The sequence below is a fragment of the Microplitis mediator genome, chromosome 2, assembly GCF_029852145.1.
Source record: "Microplitis mediator isolate UGA2020A chromosome 2, iyMicMedi2.1, whole genome shotgun sequence".
Lineage (NCBI taxonomy): Eukaryota > Metazoa > Arthropoda > Insecta > Hymenoptera > Braconidae > Microplitis > Microplitis mediator.
This window is the reverse complement of record NC_079970.1, coordinates 22,235,063-22,252,308: the sequence shown is the minus strand read 5'-3', so window position 1 is coordinate 22,252,308 and position 17,246 is coordinate 22,235,063. Positions and strand designations below refer to the sequence as shown.

General features: G+C 27.1%; 1 protein-coding gene across 14 annotated transcripts in view; it reads left to right on the top strand.

Annotated features, from left to right (window-relative positions):
- The first annotated feature begins 560 nt into the window (after positions 1 to 560).
- The window catches only part of LOC130664089 (capping protein inhibiting regulator of actin dynamics-like), a 124,617-nt gene continuing 107,931 nt past the window's right edge, over positions 561 to 17,246 (top strand). For 9 of the 14 annotated variants that reach the window (XM_057463850.1, XM_057463846.1, XM_057463843.1 and 6 more), the window contains exon 1: positions 5,048 to 5,066. In XM_057463850.1, coding sequence (XP_057319833.1) covers positions 5,063 to 5,066 — 4 coding nt within the window. In that variant the 5' untranslated portion in view covers positions 5,048 to 5,062. Of the gene's footprint in view, positions 641 to 5,047; positions 5,067 to 17,246 lie in introns of those variants that run through there. The other 5 variants (XM_057463836.1, XM_057463837.1, XM_057463831.1 and 2 more) reach the window with 3 other exon arrangements.

Genomic DNA, 17,246 nt, shown 5'->3' with positions numbered 1-17,246 from the left:
ATATTTAACATTAATATTAATTTTTTTTTCTTTTTTATTTGAATCTGCAAATTAAATACGCGCGCGGTCAATGACATAAAAAAACTCAATTACTATTTATTAATTTTAATTATCAACTAATTAACATATTCTTTAAAAATGTAACAAATATTTTATTATTTGACCTTGGTAAATATTTTGGCAAAAATGTACAGGAATAAAAAAAATTAATGCAATGCAAATAATTTTTGAAAAAATACTTTTGAATAATTAGAGATTTTTAAAATTTTGTTGATGAAATTTATAAGAAAAAAAAGTAATTTTTTTAGTTTTTGTTGCTTAAATTTCTGTATCGACCGAGAATAGGGGGCGCCATTTGCCGAGGTACGTGCCGTCGCGACGCCAAGTTCAACAACTGCGTCTCTCATGTATGTCTAGTCTACTTGAAAGCTCGTGGTATTTCCTCGCTTTATTACCCACTGTTATGTTCTTTATTCTTTAACTTACTTTTGTAAATCATACAAAGTAACTACAAAACATTCATTAAGTGTATTAATTATTAATATAGTTTTTTAATATAATTTTATTTTATTATGAGTTATAATGTGGAGTTGCAAAAAATTGAGTACAACAAATTGGACAATTACACCAATTACTCGAGGTAAACATAGTCTGTAATTTTTATAAACAATTTTTCAAAATTTCAATTTCACTTTATTTTTCGACAAATAAATTACAAGAAAAAAAAAACCAAAAAATGCACATGTAGAAAATTGAAAAAACTATAAGTGCAATTTTTTTAAATACTTTTTTTTATAATTTATCGGTCTGAAAAAAATTCAAAAATTATAACGCTGACTAACTTCAGTTCATTTTTTTAAACAAAACAAATTTTTATAAGTTCGTGGAAAAAAAAAGAAGTAAAAGTTACATGATACTTAATCTTGACAATTATTATGATTGAAATATCGTAGGAAAAAAAAGCGGGTGCATCCATGTCGCGAAACCCCAGAAGAGCTTCACAAGCGAAACGTTTAATCGAATTGCCCGGTGGTATTATTCGATTTGACACAATCATACCACTTTACTTGTGATGCAAACTAACTAAACTAGTGTACAGTGAAAGAGTAAGTGTACTACAGTACAGTGAGTAGTAGCCCACGTGTCTGACACTCATTGATTTTTATTCCCTACCGCGTCTCATTTATTTATTATATTTTTTTACTCTCATTCTACATCCTCGATCCCATCATACACGATTTATCTATTGATCTGACCTCGCAACCGAGTTATTTATCGTTAGCATGAAATACTTTTTTTTGCATCATATCAATGCCATTTGTTATTAAATACATAGTTCGATATATATTTTCAAAAATTTGATAATTACTTTATTTTATTTCTAGACAAAATAAAATACAAGTAAAAAAAACTTTTATTTTGTTAACTTGATTTTAATTACAAGAGTGAGAAGTAGTCCCGACTCATCTGTTTCTCTTTCTTAATTTTTTTTTATTTTTTACTTTTTCGCTCTCGTCCCGACACCGATTAAAGAGGAATCTCGTTCTTAAAAATTGTTCCTCGTGCCAGACAAGAATGCTAAAATTATCGCGTGATTTTTTACTTCATTTTATTTTGAATAAAATTTTAAAGATACAGTACTACGTATTTTAATAATTTTTACATTTAACACTGAAAATAAGAAGGGGTTTGATTTTTGCAGAGTAGATAAAGTGAACCGAAAATTTTATTAAAGTCAAAATGCCTTGAGGTGAAAGATAGTATGGGAAGGGAGAATAGCAATTTATATATCGGCTCGTTAAATTTTCTCTTTGAAATTCTCGCCACGCCATTAAATCCGACATATGCCAAGGCATTGAAGGTAATTGGATGAAGACATTTAACTTGAGTAATAAGACAAGACTTGATATGTGGATATCATAGAACTCTTTTGCTTGGACATGAGTTTCGATGCTTCAGACTATTTATCGTATATATACATTTTTTTATTATTTTTAGTCTGTCTGTAATGGAACACTCATATGATCTCTCAAGTGTTTGCTTCCCTTCTTTTAAAAAATAGCTAATTACATTTATTTTCATATTCTTAACTAATTAAATTTGGCCTGAGTGCAATTAATTTTTCCAATTTTCATAAAAAAAAAATTTTAAACTGAAAAAAATTAGGAGTGATTATGGATTTTATTTAAAACTCTTCTCAAACTTCGTGACGGTTTGAGAAAAAATCATTCCGTAACGGGGGTAAAGGGGGACTGTTTCCAGCAGAGTGATTTTGGAACTGGATTTCATTTAAATCCGTATTCACTCCAATTCAGAGTTTTAATATTAAAATAAACTCTTTCGGAGTGAATTTCACTCTAAGGGGATTCAAAAAATACAGTCACCCACTTCGCATTCACTCCGCAAATTTTTTACAGAGTACTAAAATTTCGGTAAAAATCTTGTGAAAACTTTTGATCCATAGTTCATCACTCAAAAATTATTTTTCTCTGTTTTAATTTTCAAAAATATGGTCTAAGAAAATCCAAAATTATTGCCAATGATTTCAATGAAAATTAATTGAAATCGTCCAGAAAATTCGGTTTTCTCAAAAAAATTTATTAAACTTGAATTCATTATCAAATTTTACTATTAAAAAAAAAAAAACTAAGATGTAAGCAAAAAACGCATAAATATTTTTTTTAATGTACATCATGTTAAATTTCTTCCTCTTGATGATACGATAATTATACAATATCTTGCATGAAAAATATTCTTAACATATAATTATATAAAATGAAATATAATTCCTTCATAATTACTTAAAAAAATAAACAAATTTTAAAAATATTATGATCAACTTCCATCTTACAATTTTTTATACAATACTTCTGTATCGCGATCTTACAATTATTTGAAATTTCATACTGCAACTTTTAATTCTCACGAATCATAAAAAATTTATTTAAGTAATTAAATATTTTTTTTAATCACAAAAAATTTACGACATCGCGTGGGTCTATTATTTATAACACAGTGTAGTGTTAACACGCCATTGACCTCCCAAAAAATTTTAAATCACATAAAAAAAATTAAATTTATTTACAGTAAAATACTTCCTGAATAATTATAATAAAACATTGGGCCTTGACACTCGCGATCAAGGGCCGTGACACTTTCCATTGATCGATATTCCACTCTACTTATCGTACTGCTCTCATTCTCATTACTAATTAGCATTACTCTGTATCTAAATGCACATAGAGGAGAGAAAATATTATTTTAAATAAATATTTACTCTAATAAAGATAAATAATTATAATTTTTTATCATAAGACGATTAGCCGACAGCAAACAATCGAAATGTATACAATTTTTCTCAATGCCCGTATTAAGAATTTAATTGCCCACGGTACTTTCTCTATCCGCGTAATAGCGCAGATAATGTACCACCTGGATCTATATATGTTTACACATATAATAGGTGATTAATAGCTTGACCTCATATGTGGTAAAAATAAAAATTAAAGTGACTTTCGTGTACACATTCATTTATTCTTTTATGTTATGTCTTTTCTCTTGTCACTGCTATCAGAATTTAATTTTTATATATATTTTTTTTTCCTTAAGGATAACGGTGGTACAGTAGGTCAATTCGTGACTAATAATTTTTATAAATTTCAAGTAGTAGATTTATTTATTACTTGTCAGATAAAATTAATATGTAGTATAATTAAAAATGTCTTTCTACTTAGATTGATAAAAGTTTTTTTTTTTTTTTTAGTAAATAATTTTAAATAGAACACTAGTTCCGTGTGGGATTTTGGCAATTCTAATTTTACACATGGATCGATCCTCTGAATTTTCGTGCCAAACTTTCATGTTTGACTTTAAAACTTTATACGCTGTAAGAATTTGCTGAGTGAACAGGAATTAAATCCGGAGTTGATTCGGAGTGAATGTTTATTTATTTCATTTCCTCGGAGTGAAATTTATTCCGAAGGAGTTTATTTTAATATTAAAACTCTGAATGCGGATTGAAATAAAATCCAGACCTCTCCGAAATCACTCCGCTGAAAAGAAAAACTCCTTATTTACTCCGTATGCGAGACGATTTTTTTTAAACCTCCGAAATTCCGAAAGACGGAGTTAATTTTAGATTTAAATAAAATCCGATATCACTCCGAATTCACTCCTGATGTTTTACAGTGTAAGAGAAAAACTTTTCCGGAAGATCTTCATTATTAGAGTGACACAATTGAAAAAGTAAAATTTGAAATTCGGTTAGTACTTCCTACTACTAATTCTTAACCTTAAGGAGAATCTATAGTAATTTTTGTTCAAACTTTTCTCTTAAACGAAACCTCTAAACGCAAAACTAAGAACGAGGTTTGATGCATTAGTCTATGAACTAGCAGTCTACGTTTTGATTTTTAAAAAATATTTATCCGTTCAAAAGAAAAACGTGGACGAAGTTTCCATTTACTGCGCAAGTGCAACAAAGATAGTTCCGTTTGTTGACTTGAGTGTGATAGAGAAAAAATTTCAGACCCCTCCAGGAGTTTCCACTTTTTACTGTTTTATATTCAAGTGGACAAACGGAACTGTCATTGTTGCATTGATACCGGAAAATTTTCAATAAATTAAGCCGACGATTTTCGATAAAGACCGAGGAAAAACGGAGAAATTATCTGCAAATCCTTCTTAAGGTCAGTCGCGCACATGGTGAGTCGGTATAAAAGTGATCTGTATATTTTATCTTATGATAAACCAACCGTTCAACCGTTGGAACTTCAGTTTCATTCTACAGATTTCTACTCAGTTTATTTCTACCGTCGGCAACAAAGAAATTTTCACTTTAAAATTTTTTTTACGATTCAAAAACCGAAACTGACTTTTTCTATTAATTTATCTAAACTTTGAAACGAATTTCATCAAATAAGAAATAATTTATAATACAGTAATTAAAATAATAAATAATTGCATATTAATATTCATTATTTAATAAACAAATTTTTATTTTTTGTTCCAGGTGAGTCAAAATTAAATTTATAATTTTGAATTAAGATGTCAAAATAGAATAATGGGTGAGTTTAAAAATTTTATATGCATGTAAAGTAAATTTATTTTTTATAAGGAACTAATTAAAATAAGTAATAGAATAAATTTTCTACTTCCACATCGAGATAGGAGTAATTCCTATAATTATATTATAATTTAATTAACAGTTAATTTTTTTTATTAAAATAACATGTGACTTGCTATATAAGTTTTGTTAATTGCATATGAGTTAACGGTAGTAATGTAGGTATGTATAGAAAAGAGAGAAAAAAATTTTTTTTTATTAATCACAAAAAAAAGTACTGACTTGAGAAGATTCGACGAAGCTCAATGCAGGTCATTACTGTAGGTGCAATTGCATAACTCGGCCCAATTGACATTGTTGAGCGTCGATTAGATCAAGACAGACTATATTTCCTTACTTTGTTTATCTCACGGTTCTTTAGTCGTTTCGATGGTTACTGTAGCAAAAAAACCCGAGAACTAACCGAACCGCAGCAGAAAAACCAGGCTCAATAGATGAATACCGTTAAAATTATCTCTCTTTTCTACTTAAAAATTTTTTTTATCTTCGTTACATTTCTTCACTTTGTATTCGGCTCATAATTGTTTAGTAAAAAATAGATTGTCGGGAAAAAAAAATTCAATACCCACTTTATTGATGATCGATTATTTTAGAAAAGAAAAAAAATTTTATTTCGCTTTGTATAAAATTTTTTTATTTTTATTTTTATTTTATTACAATCAGTAAAAAAAATTAAACTGACGTTTCGAAATTTTTTTTTTTAAATTGGAATGAATTGTAAGGCATAAAAAATTTTAAGTATACATATGACCTGAATATACTTTTAAATTGTTTAAACAAAATATTTAAGTGGCCAGTACAACAATATTGTCATAAAAAATATATTTCACGACTTAAAGTTTAAGAAAATTAAGATTGCAGACGATAATGTTTTTAAAACTGTGATTTTCTTAGAATATTTAAAACAACTAGAAATTATTATTACCATTATTATTATACACTTTATGTTCGTACTTTCACATAAAGAACGTAAGATTGTAACAAAAAATACTAGAGTAAATTATTTTAAAAAAAAAAGTAACATTAAAATAATAATAAGAAATATTATTTAGAAAAACTTTCCATAGTCATTCACATAAAGATTTGAATTATTTCAATTCCGGTTATAAATATAAAGAGAAATTATAACAATAGATTAAATAAAGTCATTTTAAATTTTATTATCCGTATAAAATTCATAAAAAATTTTTTTCGACTCGTAAATTTAAAATGACCGAAATGAAATCGATGTTGGGATTTATTAAAAGTATAAATATTTAAGTGAACAAGGAATGAAATTAAAAGCTTTTGAATACGCGATTTCAAGAATAGACCAATTGGACTGTAAAATAAATTTTGACCCATATCTCATCTTTATTTTCTTAGCATTGAATAATTGGTGAGCTGGCGATACCTATAACTGTTGGCTATATTTACTTACAACTTACTATGACTATTTGCTATTACTCATGTTAAAAAAGTTCATAGCAGAGACCTTAGAAATTTGAGATATTTCTGAACTATAAGTTGATAATTTTTGAAACTTTAAAAAAATTCAAGTGTAACAAAAATTTCAATCTTCAGACCTGGTTTTGAAAAAGTTCTTGTGAAAAGTCAAAAAACGTTCATATGTAAGTTTTTTTTTTTACTGTTCTTCAGCCCAGGAAAATTTTCAATCGAAATTGTTTTCGATTAAATAGTTCAGAAAAGGGTTAGAAAAAGTACTCAGTTGAAAATTATTTTTACTCTTGAATGTCGTAAAAATTTCAAAAATGATAAACTCACTCTCTAAACATGAATAAGTGAATATTCACTAATTCTGAGTGCCAACCGAACCACTTTTTGAAATTAGTGGTTCGGTTTGCATTTGGAATTCGTGAATATTCACTTATTCTCTCTTATTTATGTTTAGAGAGCAAAGTTCTGAATTACTTCCAATTTGAAATTTCGCGGTTTTGAACCTTTTCGGAAAATTTTTAGATCGAATTTTTCATACACGGGAAGAATTGTCTAATAATAGATTTTACTCGTCAATTGTGAGTAAAACTGGGCCAGAATGAATAATTAATCTTCTGTTTCTACATAGCGTTCAATTATGAGGTAAAAAACCCAATTTCGAGTAGTTTTTACATAAAAAAGGAAAAAAATTAGGTTTTATTCTTTCTGTAATTTTTTTGTTTTTGGCTCAGGTTTACTCCCAATTGTAAGCAAAATTTTATCAAAAAAATTCTCCGTGTATTCATTTAATATATAAGTATATAAAAAAAAATAAATAAAAAAAGTATATAATATATAAGTATATAAAAGTATATAAAAAAAATATATTATTAATATTAATAGTAGCTATAAAATATACCATAGTATATTTATTTAAATTTTATTGCCAAGTAATTCAAATAAAATTTATCTACATATCTATATATATAAATTGAAGTTGCTGAGAAAATTTATCGTGAGAAGACTATTATCATCTGATGAAAGTTAATCATTCGTCATATATATTTTCTAATGATTATCTATAATTTTTAAAATAATTATATATAATCATTATTGTTAATATTAAATTGCATAGGTATAAATAAAAATTTTAATACATGTAATTTTATGAAAATGTTAAATTAAATTTATTAAATTTATTCTCATGTTAAAAAAAAAACACTAATACTTCAACGTTAGGCCGATTGTATGCAAATGCACAGAAGATAAAATATGTCACTTGAGGCAGGTCAGTCATAATATTGTGCGTGACTAAAGCTTAAATTTACACCCTCGAAACTTGCATTTCCTTATATATCTTTTGTTGCACCGCATGTTTGCCTAAGTGCATATGTGTGTTGAATCATTTCGGATTGTTTGTGTAATTGTTAATAGTCAAACTTTAGGTAGATAACGATTAAATTAGTCACACATTTGTCTTTCTACATAGCATTATAATTTAAACTCTATCGTGTTTGACTTTATCCATTAACCGACATAAAAGTTTTGTGATAAATCGACATGAGTTCCGCAATGTGAGGGTTTAGATATAGAATTTCAGAAAGTAATTGGTATGGGGTTTCGTGTTCTGGTATCTAAGTCGTTCGTTTTACTTTTTTTTACTTTTGAAATTTCAAAAATTTATGCGATCCCTAATTTTATCTTCATGTGACCTAATTTTTTAAAATTTCAATAAAACATTTTTTGAAAATGAGATCAGAAAATATTCTCAAATATTAACAAAGTTTTATTATTGTCTGTACTTTTGAATTTCAGGGTTCAAAAAAATATCGAAATTGTCAATTTGAAATTCGAAATCATTCCAAATTTGGTAGTTGATCGTAACAAAAATTTTTTAAATAATTTTTTTACATGGATCAGTCAAAAAAAATAAAAATTATCGAAATTAATTAGATTAGATTAGATTGATGTTTTATTATTCCAAGGCACAAGCCAAATCGCAAATTTCAAGTACACTGTAAAAAAAACTGTTTAAATTTTCGAAGATTGTATATAACGCAATAAACACATACATTTGTGCTTGAAATTTCATTACTAATTTCATATAGAATTTAAAATACACGTTTTTGAATTTTCAAATTAACACTTAGGATTTTCAAATACTTTTTTCGGAATTTTCAAATAAGTATTATGAAATTTCAAATAGAATTTTCAATACTTGCTTTGAAAATTTAAAAATCAAGTATAAATTTTAAGTACGTTTTGTTGGGAATTTAGGTATGGTAATCGTGAATGAAACAAATCAATTTATTAAACAAATGAATATTATATCTTTTATTAAAATACGCGCTCTAGGGTATGCCTTCACTCGAAAGAGATTTAGCTTAGACTAACTTATTCTTTTAATATTATTTAACTCTGAGGTCTAACAACCTCTCCTCTTTTTGTATAACAAAGATCTCTAAGTTCAAAATATATATATATATGAGTGCAAATGAAGAAAAACATATTGCCTTGCATTTACTTGGAATCTCTCGTCGACCCATGTACCTAAGGTCATAAAATTTGATCCATGCTAGCTTTCTTTTCTTTAAGTAAACATATACATATTTTGAACTCAACTTAGATATATACTACGACTTAAATGCAACACTGTTCGAAATATTATTTAGAACAGAATATTTAGTAAAGAGAAATAATTAAATAAAGTATATATAAGAATAAAGATTGATTTTTGTACAGAGAATCCAACACGTTTATTAAAATTCATATTTTTTTTTCTTAATTTTGAATACCAGCTTGATTATTAAATTACATATATTAAATTTAAAGCTTTTTTCATTGAAAATACAATTCAAATATCTAGTTATGAGAATTCAATTCCTTTTGTATTATAATTTTCAAATTATTTTTAACAGTGTACATGATACAAGTATACAATATTTTTAAATTAAATACTAAGTAAAAATGAGAGTACATAATAATGAACATAATTATAAAGTATAGAATAAAATACACGATAGATTCAACTCAAAACGTCTTTCACCATACAAAAGATCTAACTAAATATTTACTGTTACAATTCCTCAATAAATTAATAATACTATAATTAACAAAATTCCTAAGCACTTTTATAATAGAAAGAAAAAATAACATGATAATTTAATAATCTTAAGCTGAGCACCATCAGACAATTTATATTAATAATCCAAGTTTAACAAATAGTCGAAGACTTTGTTTTTAAACACTTGCAAGCTGCTTGAATTTACAATTTCACTCAGTAGGAATTAGATTTTAAAAAACGAGAAAAAATAATTGAAAAAAAAAAAAATCGTTAAAATAAAAAGTAAAATATTTGAGAATAAATATGAGCTATTAATCGTATATCTATATCTCAATATGAACGATGCAATTAAAGCGTAAAGATTTTATTACAGCACGAAACTGATCCGTTGATCTCTTCTATCATTTGATCCGTCGACTATTAATCTCATGCTCTCGTCCCATCTAATCATCTCCACTAATCGTTCCGCCTTGGAAGAAAATTATCCTCTGTTAAGCATCAGTATACGCTCTCAACATCCACCTCTTTCTCTCTCAAACTTACGTGTCCGTCTTTTTCTCGTCATTTAATATAAAATACCTACCTACCTGTACGTTATAACCACCCGGAAGTCATATCACGTACATACGTACATTTTGTGCGTAGAATATAACTACGTTTCATAGTAGCTTCTGACATCCAGGGCGTAGACCGCAATTTCACTCTAAAAGGGGTCGTCACGATCATCGAATCTAGGAATAAACACTGAGATTTCATGTTTTATGCCGTTCGTCTTGTCGTTATGCACCAATGAACCACCACCTATTACATCTCCCAGTACTTAAACTCCAATAAAAAAAAAAAATATAATAACATTAAAAAAAAATAATAAATAAATAAATAAAATTATTTTTCTGCTCTCTAAATTTTTGCTCTTTTTCTCAAAGACCTGCCTCGTTTGTCCACTTATTTTTATACTGATTATTGGCTATCATTTCAAATCGATAAAAAAAAAAGTGAAGTATTCACTTGATTTAAAAAATATATAATTTATATTTATCAATAATATTTAATAAAAATATTTAGACTACTAATTTATCATACATAAATCATATATACATATATATATTTAGAAGTAACCTTGATGAATTACTTGATCAATAGAATCATTGAACGATATTTCAAATTCACCCGCGAAAAATAATTTTTTAAAAATAAATCTCTTAACTTCAATTTAATTACAATCTTAAATGAACTTTGTTAAGTAAAATGTTAATTATAAAATGTGAATAAATAATTAAAAAAGTTTTTTTTATGAAAAAAAAAGTTAAAAGTATCAGTTATTCATCATAATTAAAATTATGCAAAAAAAAAAACTTAAAAAGAGCATGAACGTAAAAAGAAAAACGTTTTTCAGAAAGTTGAAATAAATATATATATATATATATATATATATATATATATATATATATATATATATATATATATATATATATATATATATATATATATATATATATATATATATATATATATATATATATATATATATATATATATATATATATATATATATATATATATATATATATATATATATATATATATATATATATATATATATATATATATATATATATATGAAAGAAAATGGTATAAGTTGCCAAGGCAACATGTGACGCCGGCGCCAGCATGGAGGGTCGATACGACGCGTTCTATGTAACAACGACGCCCTGACAAAATCGCAATCCCAATTTCTCTTGATATGAATCACTTACGCACATATATTTTTTTATTTTTTCCCTTTGACTCATCCCCAAAAATTTCGAGATATCGAGCTTCATTCTTAACTTATCTATGACCTCATCGACTTAAAAGATCTAAACGCAGTTTCTGGGCTTTATTGCCTACAGATCCTAGGACCCACGTGAATCATCGCATGATCTTTGGCAGTTAGTCAACTTTTCATAGATATACATATACATACAAATGTATAACAGTATAACCTTGCGGATGAATTTAATGTTAATTTGATAAAAATACAAAAAATATAAGATTAAGAAGATTTTATACCATTTTTTGTTGATAAAAAGGGTCTTACCGACTGTTACGAACTCCATCTCGCGGAATAAATTATATTTAAAAATTATTGACTGCAGTATCGACTATGGAGGACTTATAGATTAGTGACATCTACGTTATTCAACTGTAGACGTCTATTTCAAATCATACCTTCATAGTTCTATAAAATCAATTAGATTTAGATTGATTTCAATATTATCAACCAACAGGCGTCGAATTTCAATAAAATAAATTGACGTAAATGATTGACAATACCGCTGAGTAAAACAATAAATGAACAGATAATAACTGATTTCGTACGATTTCGCCAAGAACGAAAAAACAAAATCAGTAAAGAATTGGCTCAGCGTGAGAAGCAGCGTTTCAGCTGCAAATTTAAAATTGTTCTAAAAACAAGTTTAAACGATTAAAAAAATATTAAGCCTTGAAAAAAAAATTATATGCAACGTGCAACTACAAAATTAATATATAAACATTACAATATAATTAAAAATTGTTGAGAACGGCGTGCTGAACGAATCCATGAGATTCGCGTTGCTACGCACTTTTAGATTCCTAAAAGGTGTTCTACAAACAATTTCAGGCTGTTCTACGAAAAGAAGCTCTGAAAAAAAAAATTATATGCAACGTGCAACAACAAAATTAATATATAAACATTACAATATAATTAAAAATTGTTGAGAACGGCGTGCTGAACGAATCCATGAGATTAACGTTGCTACGCACTTTTAGAATCCTAAAAGGTGTTCTAAAAACAATTTTAAACGATTAAAGAAATATTAAGCCTTAAAAAAAAATTACATGCAACGTGCAACTACAAAATTAATATATAAACATTACAATATAATTAAAAATTGTTGAGAACGGCGTGCTGAACGAATCCATGAGATTAACGTTGCTACGCACTTTTAGATTCCTAAAAGGTGTTCTACAAACAATTTCAGGCTGTTTTACGAAAAGAAGCTCTGAAAAAAAAATTATATGCAACGTGCAACAACAAAATTAATTTAAAACCATTAGAATATAATTAGAAAAACGTTGAGAACGGCGTACTAAACGAATCCATGAGATTTGCATTGCTACGCACTTTTAGATTCCTAAAAGATGTTCTTCAAACAATTTCAGGCGACTAACGCCATACAACAAAAGAACTTAAATAATTGACACTTGCAGATAGCTCACACTCAAATAACATGAAGTTGAATGTGAGTACTCGCGAATCAATTTTGATAATGAGACGAAATGAATCTCTGACAAATTTGACTCTGCAAATATTAATTCCGGTAACGAACCACCATAACAAAATTGTTGATGATCTAAAAAAGACATAAATTAATTTGTGTTTTAATTAAGAATTCCTAATAACAATAAGAAATTTATTTTATCTACTCCACACTCAAAATTTCATTGAATTCGGGACCCGTACAGTTATAAATTATTAATACCGATGAATTATGAAATATTTAATAATATCAATAAAATATTTTTAATCCACTGGACACTCCGCATTTAAATAGACTCAAGCCCCATAGAATAAGTAATTATTATTACCGGAAAGTTATAATTTAAATTGCTATGACAGTAAATTTGTGCTTATTCACTCCAAAACTCTGCATTTACTGCCTCGGCTCCGTAGACTATTTATTTATTTCTAAACTTTCTAGATTAAAATTTAATTCAAAAAATTTTCTTCATTCTCCCCACACTCTCGATGTCCGGGCCTCAGACCCTACAGACTGATTTAATGAGTGTGAATCCAGCATACATCGGACAAATTTAAAATTATAAATAAATAGAGTATATGATTCAAAAAAAAAATATTTACAAAAAATGCACTTATTAAATTAAAAATTTTGGATGAGTAGTTTTTTCTAATTTTATTTCATTGATTATTCACTCTATACATTTCAAATTTCAAATTCGTCCGATGTCTGACACACTCACACTCATCGTAGTAATAATAAAATCATCATATTTCTAAAATTAATTTTTTTTATACTCTCCACACTGTAAATATCACGGCCTCTTACCCTACAGACTGATTGATTTTTTATTTTTAAATCTTCTAAATTAATTTTAAATCCAAATTAATTTTCTCCATTTTTTCCACACTTTCAATATCACGGCCTCAAACCCTACAGACTGATTGATTTTTTATTCTTAAAATTTCTAAATTAAATTAAAATCGTAATTAATTTTCTTTATTCTCTCCACACTCTAAATATCACGGCCTCTTACCCTACAGACTAATTAATTTTTTATTTTTAAATCTTCTAAATTAAATTTAAATCCAAATTAATTTTTTTTTATTCTCCCCACTCTCTAAATATCGCGGCCTCAGACCCTACAGACTGATTAATTTATTATTTTTAAAATGTCTAAATTAAATTGAAATCCACATTAATTTTCTCCATTTTCTCCACACTTTCAATATCGCGGCCTCAGACCCTACAGACTGATTAATTTTTTATTATTAAATCTTCTAAATTAAATTTAAATCCAAATTAATTTTCTCAATTCTCTCCACACTCTCAATATCAAGGCCTCAGACCCTACAGACTGATTAATTTTTTATTTTTAAATCTTTTAAATTAAATTTAAATCCAAATCAATTTTTTTTATTCTCCCCACTCTCTAAATATCGCGGCCTCAGACCCTACAGACTGAGTAATTTTTTATTTTTAAATCTTCTAAATTAAATTTAAATCCAAATTAATTTTTTTTTATTCTCCCCACTCTCTAAATATCACGGCCTCTTACCCTACAGACTAATTAATTTTTTATTTTTAAATCTTCTAAATTAAATTTAAATCCAAATTAAGTTTTTTTATTCTCCCCACTCTCTGAATATCGCGGCCTCAGACCCTACAGACTGATTAATTTTTTATTTTTAAAATTTCTAAATTAAATTCAAATTTAAATTAATTTTCTTTATTCTCTCCACACTCTCAATATCGCGGCCTCAGACCCTACAGACTGATTAATTTTTTATTTTTAAAATTTCTAGATAAAATGCAAATCGTAATTAATTTTCTTTATTCTCTCCACACTCTAAATATCGCGGCCTCAGACCCTACAGACTGATTAATTTTTTATTTTTAAATCTTCTAAATTAAATTTACATCCAAATTAATTTTCTCAATTCTCTCCACACTCTCAATATCGCGGCCTCAGACCCTACAGACTGATTAATTTTTTATTTTTAAATCTTCTAAATTAAATTTAAATCCAAATTAATTTTTTTTTATTCTCCCCACTCTCTAAATATCGCGGCCTCAGACCCTACAGACTGATTAATTTTTTATTTTTAAATCTTCTAAATTAAATTTAAATCCAAATCAAGTTTTTTTATTCTCCCCACTCTCTAAATATCGCGGCCTCAGACCCTACAGACTGATTAATTTTTTATTTTTAAATCTTCTAAATTAAATTTAAATCCAAATTAATTTTTTTTTATTCTCCCCACTCTCTAAATATCGCGGCCTCAGACCCTACAGACTGATTAATTTTTTATTTTTAAATCTTCTAAATTAAATTTAAATCCAAATCAAGTTTTTTTATTCTCCCCACTCTCTAAATATCGCGGCCTCAGACCCTACAGACTGATTAATTTTTTATTCTTAAATCTTCTAAATTAAATTTAAATCCAAATTAATTTTTTTTTATTCTCCCCACTCTCTAAATATCGCGGCCTCAGACCCTACAAACTGATTAATTTTTTATTATTAAATCTTCTAAATTAAATTTAAATCCAAATCAATTTTTTTTATTCTCCCCACTCTCTAAATATCGCGGCCTCAGACCCTACAGACTGATTAATTTTTTATTTTTAAAATTTCTAAATTATATTTAATTCAAAATTAATTTTTATTACTACCCCCACACTCTTAATATCGCGGCCTCAGACCCTACAGACTGATTAATTTTTTATTTTTAAATCTTCTAAATTAAATTTAAATCCAAATTAATTTTTTTTTATTCTCCCCACTCTCTAAATATCGCGGCCTCAGACCCTACAGACTGATTAATTTTTTATTTTTAAAATTTCTAGATAAAATCCAAATCGTAATTAATTTTCTTTATTCTCTCCACACTCTAAATATCACGCCTCGGACCCTACAGACTGATTAATTTTCGATTTTTAAATCTTCTAAATTAAATTTAAATCCAAATTAATTTTTTTCATTCTCCCCTCTCTCTAAATATCACGGCCTCAGACCCTACAGACTGATTAATTTTTTATTTTTAAATCTTCTAAATTAAATTTAAATCCAAATTAATTTTTTTTATTCTCTCCACACTCTCAATATCGCGGCCTCAGACCCTACAGACTGATTAATTTTTTATTTTTAAATCTTCTCAATTAAATTTAAATCCAAATCAATTTTCTTTATTCTCTCCACACTCTCAATATCGCGGCCTCAGACCCTACAGACTGATTAATTTTTTATTCTTAAATCTTCTAAATTAAATTTAAATCCAAATTAATTTTTTTTTATTCTCCCCACTCTCTAAATATCGCGGCCTCAGACCCTACAAACTGATTAATTTTTTATTATTAAATCTTCTAAATTAAATTTAAATCCAAATCAATTTTTTTTATTCTCCCCACTCTCTAAATATCGCGGCCTCAGACCCTACAGACTGATTAATTTTTTATTTTTAAAATTTCTAAATTATATTTAATTCAAAATTAATTTTTATTACTACCCCCACACTCTTAATATCGCGGCCTCAGACCCTACAGACTGATTAATTTTTTATTTTTAAATCTTCTAAATTAAATTTAAATCCAAATTAATTTTTTTTTATTCTCCCCACTCTCTAAATATCGCGGCCTCAGACCCTACAGACTGATTAATTTTTTATTTTTAAAATTTCTAGATAAAATCCAAATCGTAATTAATTTTCTTTATTCTCTCCACACTCTAAATATCACGCCTCGGACCCTACAGACTGATTAATTTTCGATTTTTAAATCTTCTAAATTAAATTTAAATCCAAATTAATTTTTTTCATTCTCCCCTCTCTCTAAATATCACGGCCTCAGACCCTACAGACTGATTAATTTTTTATTTTTAAATCTTCTAAATTAAATTTAAATCCAAATTAATTTTTTTTATTCTCTCCACACTCTCAATATCGCGGCCTCAGACCCTACAGACTGATTAATTTTTTATTTTTAAATCTTCTCAATTAAATTTAAATCCAAATCAATTTTCTTTATTCTCTCCACACTCTCAATATCGCGGCCTCAGACCCTACAGACTGATTAATTTTTTATTTTTAAAATTTCTAGATAAAATCCAAATCGTAATTAATTTTCTTTATTCTCTCCACACTCTAAATATCACGCCTCGGACCCTACAGACTGATTAATTTTTTATTTTTAAATCTTCTAAATTAAATTTAAATCCAAATTAATTTTTTTTTATTCTCCCCACTCTCTAAATATCGCGGCCTCAGACCCTACAGACTGATTAATTTTTTATTTTTAAAATTTCTAGATAAAATCCAAATCGTAATTAATTTTCTTTATTCTCTCCACACTCTAAATATCACGCCTCGGACCCTACAGAC